The sequence below is a fragment of the Apium graveolens genome, unplaced genomic scaffold, assembly GCF_009905375.1.
Source record: "Apium graveolens cultivar Ventura unplaced genomic scaffold, ASM990537v1 ctg7164, whole genome shotgun sequence".
Classification (NCBI taxonomy): Eukaryota; Viridiplantae; Streptophyta; class Magnoliopsida; order Apiales; family Apiaceae; genus Apium; species Apium graveolens.
This window is the reverse complement of record NW_027420090.1, coordinates 98010-111091: the sequence shown is the minus strand read 5'-3', so window position 1 is coordinate 111091 and position 13082 is coordinate 98010. Positions and strand designations below refer to the sequence as shown.

Genomic DNA, 13082 nt, shown 5'->3' with positions numbered 1-13082 from the left:
TTCATCTTCCAAGCCAAGAGGACAAAGAATGTTCCTCAAACACCTCAAAAGAGAAGGAGGATTGCATTGAGAGATGAATCTGATTCTGAGGAACCGGTTCCTGCTAGAGAACCTGTTGTAACTGAAGCTGAGAAAGAGATTTCTCAGAAGGATTCTGAAATTGGGGGTTCTAGGCTTCTCAAAAGGCTTAGACGAATGACAGTTCCTGAAACTCCCAAGGAATCCAAATCAACAAGGTAGTACAAGAAACAGAGGGCACAAAGGCCAGTTTCAGATGATGAAGAGGAAGCAGCTAAGGAAGGGGATCAGGAATCTCTGATCTCACAAGACAAGGAATTTGCTCCAGTCACTTCTTCTCCATCAACTCCATCTCAGGAAGCTGTATCTGACAAGGCTAACTCACCAACCGTGTCTCTTGTTGATCCAGGCACAAGTGCTGATATTGATGTTCAACACTTGGTTGTGTCTGAAGTATTTCTCTTAGAAGCTCCAACAGCAAATAATCCTTCCACAACACCTGTTACTGATGCTGTTCAAACTCCAGAGTTATCAACAACACCTTCTCTGCATCAAGATGCTGATGATCAGACTTTAGGTGAGCATCAGGATATGGCTGTTGATCAGAACTTAGTATCAGATCAGTAATTAGAGGATGCTGAAGCCTCCATTGCTACTCACACTGTTATCTTATCAGAAGATACTGATTCTTTAAGTTCTGATGCTGCAAATGCTGGAGATACTGGTGATGCTGCTCCAACTGTAGATGCTGATGAAGCAGGTCCTTCAGGACATACTCCTCAACAGACTCTTCCTAGGTCTGAACTGGTAAAGAAGTTTGTTACCGGGGAAGCACCAGTACCTTGGAGTGAAACTCCTGCAGGTCAGGAGTGGACTAAGGAATGGAACTCAGTTTCATGTGTTCCAACTGAAAAACATCTTGCTGAGCACTTGACTAAAGCTGATGAAATTTTAAATTCTGATGATTTTAAAACCCAGCTTAGAGTCACTGCATTGAGTACTAAACATCTACAAGGTCTTCATTCAACTACTCATGCAGAGCTGCACAAGATTCAGGAGAACTTTATCAAACAGGAACAAGTTTGGAAAATTGATAAGAAAAAGTTCTTTCAACCTACCATTGACAGGATTGCTTATATTGAGAAAACTCAAGAGAAACAACAAGCTCAGATTGATGAAATTCTGACAAATCAAGCTTCTCAGCAATCGCAACTTACTGAAATCCAATCCTCAGTGGAATTACTTATCTCTCTTTTACTACCTGCTGATGCCAAAAAGGGGGAGAATGTAATTAAGTCCAAATGCAAAACTAACAAGACACTGCAAGGAAAGGATGATGGAAATGATGATCAAGGATACTCTGGAATGGGTAGCGGTCATAGTCAAGGTAGAAGGTTTACATCAAGACAAACTAGTCACAGGACAAGTTTTGATACTGGGAAAAGAATAAGTTCTGCTGCTGGTAAAAGGATAAGTTCTGATGAACTTCTAGATCTTGATGAGGAAATGTCAAGACAGTTATTTCTTCAAGAAAATCCAGGAATGGACTTGGAAAGTTTAAAGGAAGAAGAAGCCAGACTTAAATCAGAGAAAGTCACATCTAAATCTGAAGCTTCTGGTAAAAAATCACTTCCAAAACTCAAAGGCATTGTGATCAAAGAAAGGACACATACTGAAGCAACATTGGCTAGATCACAACCACAGATAGATCCAAGATCCAAGGGTAAAGAAAAGGTTGGTGAACCTATCAAGGTTTATGTACCTCCTGAGGAAGAAGAAATTACTGATGAAAAGGATGATCTTGCTCTGACTTCAAGAAAAATTCTTAAAACAACCTCTGACATGGCTCAAGTTGTTCAGAGTCAAGAAATTGTAAGTTCTGATATTCAGAAGAAGCAAATAACCTCTGACATAGCTCAAGTTAACTTGATATCAGAAAATAGATCAAAGACACTCCTACCAGGATTCACTAAAGCAAAACAGACTCAATCTTTGAAGACTACTGCAAGTGATTTTGAAGCAAGAGTAGTTACTGGAAAGGAAGTTAGAGATAAAACTGGATTGGGAAGTGCTGATGAAAGAAGAGTACACAACACTACCAATGATCCAACTTCCTTGAGTGAACCAGGTATTGGAGCAACTCCTGAGAGATTGAATCAACTGGAATCTGTACAGATGGTTTACCATACCTACTTGAAAGAATACATCATGTTATATTTCATGACAGATGGTAGGGTTTATCATATAAGACAAAATGCCATTCCATTGAAGTATTTTGAAGAATTGGAGCATGTACTTTTCTTACTTCAAGTGGATGACAGAATAACAGGGACTGCTGCAAACTACTTAAAAGAACAGATTCAGAGACAGAAAAGGCTTTATTCTGTTAAGTCTGACAGCATATATGTTCCAAAGTACAGAGATCACAATGGTGATATTGTTGATATGAAGCTTAATACTGCACAGATCAGAACATATCTTGGTATTAAGGGACTTGAATTCAATCTAGAGTCTGACAAAACTTATGTCATAAGACTAGATCAGGAGTTGAGAAAAGCAAAGATCGATGATCTCAGAGCTGCAATCTTTCAAACTGGTGAAGATACTGCAGAGCTTAAAGATGTCAAAAGGAGAATTATTGATGAACTCAGATATGCTGAGAAATGTCTGTTGAAGAACTATCTCAGAACAAATCCTGACATCAGAGAAATCAGAAAATGATGAAGCCAAGTCGAAGATCTATAACTGCTTAAATTCTGATATTTATACAGACTGAAGTTGTTATCAGAAGTTGAAATTGGTAAAAGCTTTAAGGACTGTAAGTTGTAGTTATCTAGTCTAATTCTCATGCATTTGTACTTAATGTTTTTGACATCATCAAATATCTGTTAAACTTGCATATTATGTTAATTTACAAGTTGGGGGAGATTGTTAGATATATATGATAATGTCATGGCTAATATGTTTTATGTTTAGCTTTCAGATCTTCCTTGAACAGGATAAATCAGTACTTAACTGTTGATCAGTACTTATACTGGAAGTCAGGACTTAAGGATATCAGTACTTATGTTATAAGGAGATAATCATCAGAAGATAGATATCAGAACTTAAGTGCTGAAGGACGATTAGATAAGGACAGTAGCTGATTAAAGGAAAGAAGATCAAGATAAACATAAGAAGAGATATGCATGAAGAAGGAATTCTGTAAATAATGGAATACTTGGAAGAAAAGATATCTGATTGATATATTTTAGGAAGCAGAATTATATTCCATATCAATTAGCGATTATCTTGTAACTGTGTAGTATATAAACACAGACATAGGGTTTACACTATAAGTGTTATCATTATTAGAGAAGATTATTCATTGTAATCCTAGCAGCTCTCGTGATATTTGTTCATCACTGAGAGGTAACAGTTCCATACTGTAACAAAGTTTATTGTTTCAATAAAATTTGTTTTCTGTTACTTAAGTTCTTAAAGTTCGATTTGAATGTACTATACACTGCATTCACCCCTCTACAGTGTGTGACCTAACATAAATATATCCCAAAATATTCCGAACCGAAATACACTTGTAGTTGTAACTGATCATAACATCTAAAAATTTATCCCCAATCTGACGTCGAGTTTTAATCCTGCTGCTAGTAGTCTCTAGATGAGGTTCGATCTTACTTTGTCCCCAAAATAATTTCTACATCAAATCGGCCGTCACCAATTATTTTTTATTTTATTTATTTGCCTCTTTCTCCTCTTTAAACATAACCAGAAAAAAAAAAAAAAAAATACACACACTCAAAATCACTACATCGCCTCTAGGGTTTCTTCGTATCGATTATAGTTTTACATATATATATACATACACATACTTATATGTATCATTTTGTTGTTCTAGGGTTTAGAATCCTTGTGTAACAATCGAAATGGATGGATTTGATAACGATTCCAATTCGAATTCTCAGCCAATTGAATCTAATTCTTCTACAGGTTCTCCTTCGATCTTTGCTTTTTTATAACGTTTTTAATATATGTATGTGTATGTATATGTGTCTATGCGTGTTTTAGTTGTGGATTTTTGTTTTTGTTGAAGATGAACTGTAAACTGTTGAAAGAGTGTGCTTACACTGATTGAATTTGTGATGTTTTGAGTTGACTTGTTTCGTTATGAGGATTGACTTTTTAGTTGCCTGTTGTTTTGATTGTTTATAAGATGAATTTTGGCTGTGGGAGCATGTGTTTTGATTGAATTTTGAGATTTTATGGCTTGCAATGGTTTAATTAACGTAATTAGATTGATGTTAGTGAGTGAATGGCAAGTGTGAAGATTTGGATTTTTGTTTTCGGTTCTTGATATTTTTGAGATGATTGATGTTAGTGAATGAAAAGCTGTGAGGAGTCAGTTTTTTGTGTTTCGGTTTTTGATGCTGTCTTAAATAAGATTAATTAATGTTAGTAAATGACAAGCTGTGTAGAATTGGACTTTTGTGTTTCGGCATTTGATATTCGGTCTTTGATACTGTCTTAATAAGATTAATGTTAGTGAATAACAGGCTGTGTAGGTTAAGATATTTGTGTTTCGGTTTTTGATGCTGCATTTGACTCCATTATTACGGTGCAGTGTTTGATGCGTCTCAATATGCATTCTTTGGCAATGATGTTGTTGAGGAAGTTGAGTTAGGAGGATTAGAAGATGATGATGAAAATGAGTATCTTCCAGCACTTGAGTTCGACAATGAAGCTCATCATTTGGATACAGAAGAGGTCTGGTTATTGAATGTGTGCTTGCATACTGTTTTATTGCCTATACAGTTGTTATATATATGATGTAATATATATGCATCACAACTTGGATCCTTTCGGTCATTTATTCTTTTCTTCACTTTTGCATACAAGTACCTTTCAGTAATATATAATTTCATTTGTAAGATTTTTCAAAATTAGATCCCTAGAACCGCAGGCACACCTTTTATGTTGCGACTTTAACTGCAAGGTGAACTATTTTTTATATTTTTTTTGGGGGGGGGGTGCGGCAAGGATACAAAGTGCATTGAAGTTAGGAAAGAAATTTTTAAGACAAACAAACAACCAAGTTCTATTATCATGTGGTCAACAATCCACAACTTGTTTTTATAGTATAAATGAACATAAATACCAGACATCTTTAATGGGATTCTTTTGTTCTTTAATCATCATCTTTCAGAAGATTCCTAAAATTTCCTCGAAGTTGGCGCTTCATACATAGAAAAATTGAAGTTGGCGACTAGAATTTAACAAGTCAGATCTTATCAACTATTATTCTCAAAAGCGCAGTAAAAACACTAAATGCTTCCAGCTCATTAGCATGTAAGTGGTTACATGCCGCTTCTTAATAGTGGGAGGGCTTTTAGAAATTATTGGATTTTAGACTTAAACGAAGCCTTAAGTGCCTCTTTTTTAACTATAACAAAGTTTGAGGGATCATGTCTTTTAAACTTTAATGCCTGATCTGAATTTATTTCTGCACATCTTTCAGCCTTCCATTTTTTCATGATCACTTAGTTGGATTTTAGACTTGAACGAAGCCTTAAGCGCCTTTTTAACTATAACAAAGTTTGAGGTATCTTGTCTTTTAAGCTTTAATGCCTGATCTGAATTTATTTCTCCTCATCTTTCAGCCTTCCGTTTTTTCATAATTAGTTGATGTTTCCTAGAGTCCCCTGGTTTTTTATTTTAGTTTGAACTCCATTGGTACGTTAAAATTAGACGGCACTACATTCCAGTTTCCTTTTTGGATTACGACTTTATTATTTTGTAAAATATACAGGCGACATATTTTCTATTGTTTGGTAAAGTAGTAAATGATAAGCAATGTTAGGTAAGCAGCGACTTTTAAATGAACCCAATTGGACAGTTTGCCATTTTCTGAATATGTTTAAAATCTTAGGCTTTGAAACAAACTTCCACAATGAATGCATTTCTGAAGAATTCAGAGAAAGATCCGCAGGCAGGCACAATCGCGTGATAGTTTGATGCGATCAGCTGATTATTAATTTGGGCGATGGTGATAGGGTTGTTTTTGGCTTTTGAGAGATGACCAACTGATAACTGTTTCCCGGTTAAATTTTAGGTCCTTAACTGTTTCAAATAGGTTTTCATTTTTACGATAGTGGGAAGGATGGAGGTGACAGATAATTTGTCTTTAGTAATTATTAATGAAGCATTTAGAGTTTAGTTTTGACAGCAGGTGTGATTATAAGCTAAACAAGATTCCTTATTTTATCAGTTACACATCGTTTTTATTGTGCATACGTTGGTGGCCTCATTACCTTGAACACAATTTATGTGAACTGTTTACTTGCCTCTTGGTTCGACTGCTTATCTAATTGATGTCCAGCAGGATGTGGTGTGTCTTGGGCAGTGATTGTGTACTTAAATTAATAAATCATCAAGTGATGTAGCTAATAATGTTCCTTTTTGCAGGGTAGTGCATTAGAGTCTTTGCCAGAGGTTGATGAACTTGCTGCTACATTTTCAGAGGTTGGTTTTTCTAAGTTTGAAAATTCTTTGCATCAGCTTCGTCAGTTATGGCTTTTTGTTGTACCTCTATCTTTTTTATGGTTTTTCTTTGTTTGGATTAGCCCTTGAGCTTTGTCTTGGGATAATATTTGGACTTAATCTGTTTTTGCTGATGTTGTATATTTTCTTTTTGCTATAAATTTTCACACGAGGTGCCGCCCTCATTTGCCCAAAAAAAACTGTATGTACTTATATAGTTACTTTTAGGGCACCAAATCTGTTTGTAATATTTTGTTTTTAATGTCGCAGTTTATTGTTTTGTTTACTGATTTTTTATCTAGTGACTTGTTTTTTAATTTTTACAAGGATAGTAAAAAGAATAAAATAGAATCTTGGATGAAATGATATCATCTCAATGTTCCTCCTGTCAGTAACATATCAACATGTATTTTACTGAGCAGTCATATTCAGAGATGACAAGGATATCATATGCCGTTAAGATTTCGAATTGAAGTCAGAATCTTAGATTACCACTGCCCCTGAGGCTTATTTTATTGGCCTTCACTATCTTTAAATCACGATAATGTCCATATACTCCCTCCGTCCCACAATAATAGTCTCTTTTGCGAGATAATTTTTTTTCCATAATACATGTTTAGTTGTTTACTTCCAATTTCAAAGCAAATATGTTGACATTTTTTCTAAATTACCCTTTTTGAAAATTGTATAACAATTAATGAGGTGTGAGTTTTAGTCTAGAGTAGTTTATATTTCTATAAAATCATGCATTTGTGATGGTATAAGTGGAAAGACATCATCAAATTAATGTTTTCTTAAATGCGTAATTTTTCCAAAAAAGACTTGTATTGTGGAATGGAGGGAGTATTGAACAGTGAAGCAGATGTCAGTGCGTGTTTACTAAACCGGACTGCAACTGCTCCGGGAATCTATTTCTTAAGAGCGAAAAGTGTTATATAACTTATGTAATTTGGCATTTTGGGTCAATGTTATATGTTAGGAAAATCCTTCATCTCACAGTTTGTTCTCTATTACGGTACCAAGGGCAAATGGTACTAGTGGGATCAAATATAGGTCTAGGTCTCCTTGAATTTTGTGGTAAATGGAGATAGATATTTAAAGCACAAGGATTTTGTGGTAATCAGATTTTACAGTGAAGGTTAAGAATTCACAAGGATTGGAGAGAGATTATGTATAGCTTAGAGGTTCACAAGTCTGGGAGAAAATTTCGAACTACGACCTTGTACTTTGGCTTAAGCCAAAAAAGCCAATTGCATTGATGGAGAGGGCATAAGAATATAGACGTATGCAACTAAATATACATAATATTTAAGAAAAATGATACTGTTAACTTTTTCTACTTACTGTGGGGTTATTTGGCTTCAAGTCCTCCTACAAGAGACAGAAAATATGTAATTTAGAGTTCTTTCCTTATTAAATGTGGATATGTTAGTAACTAGATTGGTATTATTTCCTATAATGTGAAAGGAAGATATTCTAAGCCAAATGCCCTTCAGAGGAGAGTATTCCCTGGCGCAAGTGCTTAGATTTGAAAAAACCTGCTCTCCAGCAAGTACCTTTTCTCCCAAATAGACACTTGTTTGGGAGAAAACTCCCAATCAAATAATATAGTAGTGAATTGTTTATATGTCTAGTGTGCAGTGTTCATATTTTGAGTGGATTATTGATAACCACATAGGCACATCAATTATGATTATCATTACTAGCTATTAATATGAGCCCCGTGTGAATGCACCGAGGTTGTTCTTATGTCGTATCAAATTGGAAATGGTCATATGCTATAATAATGTTTCTCTTCTTAGTCTTAGTCGCAGACATAAAAATAAATGAGAATTAAGCTACTTGTATAAATCAATGTATTTAAGGTTATGAACTCATTAAAATGTATATTTGACTACGGTAGAAGGTTGATTCAACTATGTTATCTACATTATTGTTTCAACATGAATTTACTTTACATATGTTTCTTGTAACAGTTGAACAAAGCAGTCAATGTTCCAAGAAGTGCGGGTGATCTTGGAAATCGGGGATCCAGAGGAAGTGAGTACAATTGTACAACTATCAAATATTTTTCTTGCCGTACTTTTTTTAATTGAATTTAGTGGATTTTGGAACATCTAGAGATCATTCGTCTTAAATTTGATATTAACATCTTACAGCTGTGCCAAAGGTAGAATATCAACTTTATTAATATCAACTTTATTAATATCAGCTTCTTGCTACCTAACTTGGAAATTTCCCATGACTTTGTTTAATTATCATGAGCAAACCTTAGCAGGCAAGGAATGTTTCCGGTTCATGAATTATTCAATAAATCTCATCTACGATTTCTAATCGTCATGATGTATTACATATTTATAATTACTCGATTTGCCTTCCGAGATTCAGCTTGCTAAAAAGTAATTTATGTAAGCCTGTGAGTTTTTAGGACTAACTTGTTATTTAATTTTTAGCACTGCTTTGAAGGACTAGCGATTGACCACCACAGTTTTTAGGACTAACTTGTTATTTAATTGGTAGAATCTTTTATTTGTAGGCGGAGCTGTCTTAATTTGGTCGAAATGGACTCTTGTTGGATTAACGAATAAATGATAATATGTAAAAGTTGTGTTGTATGTGAGAGAATTGTTACACACCCTGCTTAATGATTAATCTATGCATTTTTTTTCTCATGGAAAAGGAGTTCCGTGGAATTTGATTAGCAGTTGAACTAAGCTTACTTCATCACACCTCTCGCCCCCTTAAAACATAAGTGAATTTAGTCATTAAATTCTCCTGTTCAGATGATTATAAATCCATGTTATTTCCGGTCCTATATAAATTGCATATAGAATATTTTCTTGCCTGAAGTGTCCCACAGCTCTCTTTCACGTAAAATAGTTTGAGTTCTGTTGAACAAAATATTTACAATGAATATATACAGCACATGGACCCTTGATGTCCATGGGATTTCGTACTAAAATGTTGTGTGTCTCAACTACATTCAAGCCAATGCAATCAGCATTAAGATGGTGTATCTATCGTTTTATAATAATTATTATACCATGTGTTGATATGCAACTGACGGCGGTTCTCTTTTCCTGAAAATAAGTGCTTTTGAAACAAAAACATAACCAAACCTAATCAGTACCTTTCTTCATATATAATATTTTTGACAGTTCGGACGAAATTTTGATGGTCAAGTATCAAAATATTCTCAGTTACCGGAGTTGTTTTCCATGTTGATTCAAATCATTGTATGATATGAAGGAATTATGTTCACTTTTGAATTTCTATTTCAGGTTCATCTGCTTTTGGGTGGGTGCAAGAAGCAGAGCCCTCTAACTGGTATAATCAGCACGAAATTGACGCAGAAAGTGCCCAAGAAAGCAAAAAATGGCCATCGCAGCTGCAGTCTTCTTATGCTCATCCCGAGGAATCATATCTGTTGCACAGAACATCTTCATATCCTGAACAGCAGCAACAGCAACAGCAACAGCAACAGCAACACACTGTCCAGCAGAATCACTTTTCCAGTGAACCAATCCTTGTTCCAAAATCATCTTTTACTTCATATCCTCCTCCTGGAGGCAGATCTTTGCAGCCTCCACCCAACCAGCTGCCACACTATTCTAATATTTCTCATCTTCCAGGTGCGAATCAATTGCCAATTAATGCGGCCAGTCATCCTCCCTTCTCTAGTTCACAGCTGCAATTTATGGGATCACCCCATGGTTCTCCATTGGGTGGAGGTTTGTCTCAGTTTGCGCCACCTGGTCTTCCTGTAAACAGTCGACCACCAAATCAATGGATCAACCGTACGGGTATATATTCTGGAGATAATTCCAGCCCCTCAAACAATCTCTTGCATCAACAGTTACCTAATCAGAATGGTTTAATGCCTCCACAGTTGCTGCAGCAGCAGCATATGCAACATCATAGAATGCACCATCAGAATCAGCCTTCATTTGGCCATGTATCAGGATTACAGCCACAGCTAATTAATCGGCATCTTTCTCCTGCTCAACCTTTGATGAATAACTTTAAAATGCTTGGATCGGCTGATATGAGAGACCAGAGACCTAAGTTGTTTCCAAGAGGTAGGCAGGGTATCCCGTATTCTAACCAGGGTTTTGATGCAAGCAGCCAATGGGGTGATGGTGGATGGCCACAGTTCAGAGCCAAGTATATGACAGCTGAGGAAATTGATAACATTGTGAGAATGCAGCTTGCTGCCACACACAGTAATGACCCGTACGTTGATGACTATTACCACCAAGCTTGTCTAGTAAAGAAAGGTTTTGCTGCGAAAATGAGACACCATTTTTGCCCGACCAACCTCAAGGATTATACTTCCCGTGCTCGAGCTAATACTGAGCCACATGCTTTTCTAAAGGTTGACGCTCTTGGGCGAGTTTCCTTCTCTTCAATTCGCAGACCTCGTCCACTACTTGAAGTTGAAGCACCAAATTCACTAGGCACTGACAGCGGTGAACAGAAAGGATTGGTGAAGCCCTTGGAGCAGGAGCCAATGCTTGCGGCCCGAGTAACTATTGAAGATGGCCTTTCTCTTCTTCTTGACGTTGATGATATTGACAGGTTCCTAAAGTTCAATGAACTTCAAGATGTGTTGCAGCTAAGGAGCCGTCGAGAGGTTTTGCTTGAGGGTCTGGCATCTTCACTTCAACTTGTTGATCCGCTTGGCAAAAATGGGCACACCGTAAATATGGCTCCTGAAGATGACTTTGTTTTCCTTGGCGTAGTCTCTCTTCCCAAGGGTCGAAAGCTCCTATCAAGGTACCTTCAGCTACTCTTTTCTAGTGCTGACCTCATGCGAGTAGTCTGTATGGCCATATTCCGTCATTTAAGGTTTTTGTTTGGGGCCCTTCCATCTGAAACATCAACTGCTGAAACGACTATCAATCTTGTGAAGACTGTTTCGTCTAGTGTTCGTAGAATGGACCTTAGAGCACTTGGGGCCTGTCTTGCTTCAGTTGTCTGTTCCGCCGAGCATCCGCCTCTCAGACCCCTTGGGAGCCCTGCTGGAGATGGTGCTTCTATTATCCTAATAGCTGCTCTTGAAAGGGCTACTGAAATTCTAAGAGATCCTCATACTGCTGTAAACTGCAGCATGCCGAATCGAGCCTTTTGGCAGGCTTCTTTTGATGTTTTCTTTAACCTTCTCACAAAGTACTGCATCAGCAAGTATGACACTACTGTGCAGTCTCTGCTTGCACAGGGTCTAACAGACATGTCTGCTATAGGTTCAGATGCAACAAAAGCTATTAGTAGAGAAATGCCAGTGGAACTTTTACGAGCAAGTCTGCCTCATACAAATGAACAACAGAGGAAGGTTTTATTGGACTTCACACAGCGTTCAATGCCTACACTTTGATTCTAAAATCACTTGTAGAAGAATTCTGAAAACTTTTGTCATTACTGTTTTAATTTGCTACCTCACATAACCATTAGCTCTACAAAGTGTGCGGTGGAGGTGTCCGTCAGACTTAGAAGTAATCATGCATTCATGCTCTTCACTTGGTCCTGCTGGTTTGATGCACGGCATGGAGGAAACATGCTGGTTTCAGCTGTAGTATAAGTTTATTTTTCTAGAGTATCATGTCTTCTTTGGCCATAGATCCATTGTGTTGATTGTATAAGGGTTTTAAGCTGTTTTTGTTTAACAATGCTGCTCATTTCTGGTTATTTATCTTTCTTTGATAGCGTTGTTTTGATCTCCTTTGTGCAAGTCATTGCTGAACTGTGGAAATAGGAAGGTTGAACTTGTACAGTTTTCCTTTTGAAGAGATCTCGTCACCTCCTCTGCCGCAGTATAATAGGAGGTGGGATGGACTGTTTTGTTTTGGACTAGAAAACTTTGATAGAACTTTTTGGTATTTTGGGTGGTTGATTAAGCTTCATTTTGTTTTCATAGTTCACCAATGTTGAAGGTGATTATGAATTCATGTAGGGACGTGGAAGTTCATTTGTACTTTTTGCTAGATTTCATGAACTTTTTATGCAGTGGTTTATCTTTGGACCAGTGTTGTTTGGTTGTAAGTTGGCGGCCCCTGGGTCACCTTTACTTTTAAAGGTGCCTGTTTTGGTCAATAAATAAAAGAACTGCTGTAGTTTATGTTGGTAAATTTAGTGTAATTTATGTTGGTAAATTTAGTGAAGTTTTACAAGATATTTATTTTCGAATGATCATGGAACCCAACTCCGAGGGAGAAACTGTGCATCAAGTGAGAGAACGAGGTATGTATGATTGAACTGTAGAACTTATATCCCTTGGATAGGGGGAAGAATGTTCAAGTCTATTTTTTAATGCTATCATTATCATGACATTAAAGAAAAGAATCGAAAAAAACTTTTAATTTGTTTCTTTTATACGTGTGCTCCTTAGTTTTCTTTTAAAATTTTTCTTTTATACATGTGCTCTTTAGTTTTGAGGAGAGGAGAGAAAATTGAGCGAGAATTTTTTTAAAATTTTCCACCCAAAAGTTTTTTCTGGCGATTGGGAAAATCTTAGGGTACATTTCAATATATTT

At 36.5% G+C, this 13082-nt stretch overlaps 1 protein-coding gene across 1 annotated transcript; it reads left to right on the top strand.

Moving 5' to 3' along the window:
- The first annotated feature begins 3659 nt into the window (after positions 1-3659).
- LOC141703881 (protein PAT1 homolog) lies at positions 3660-12701 on the top strand. Its single transcript, XM_074507275.1, has 5 exons — positions 3660-4005; positions 4637-4779; positions 6478-6534; positions 8529-8592; positions 9834-12701. The coding sequence occupies exons 1-5, from the start codon at positions 3942-3944 to the stop codon at positions 11924-11926; spliced, it is 2421 nt and encodes an 806-aa protein (XP_074363376.1). The 5' UTR covers positions 3660-3941; the 3' UTR covers positions 11927-12701.
- The last annotated feature ends 381 nt before the right edge of the window (positions 12702-13082 follow it).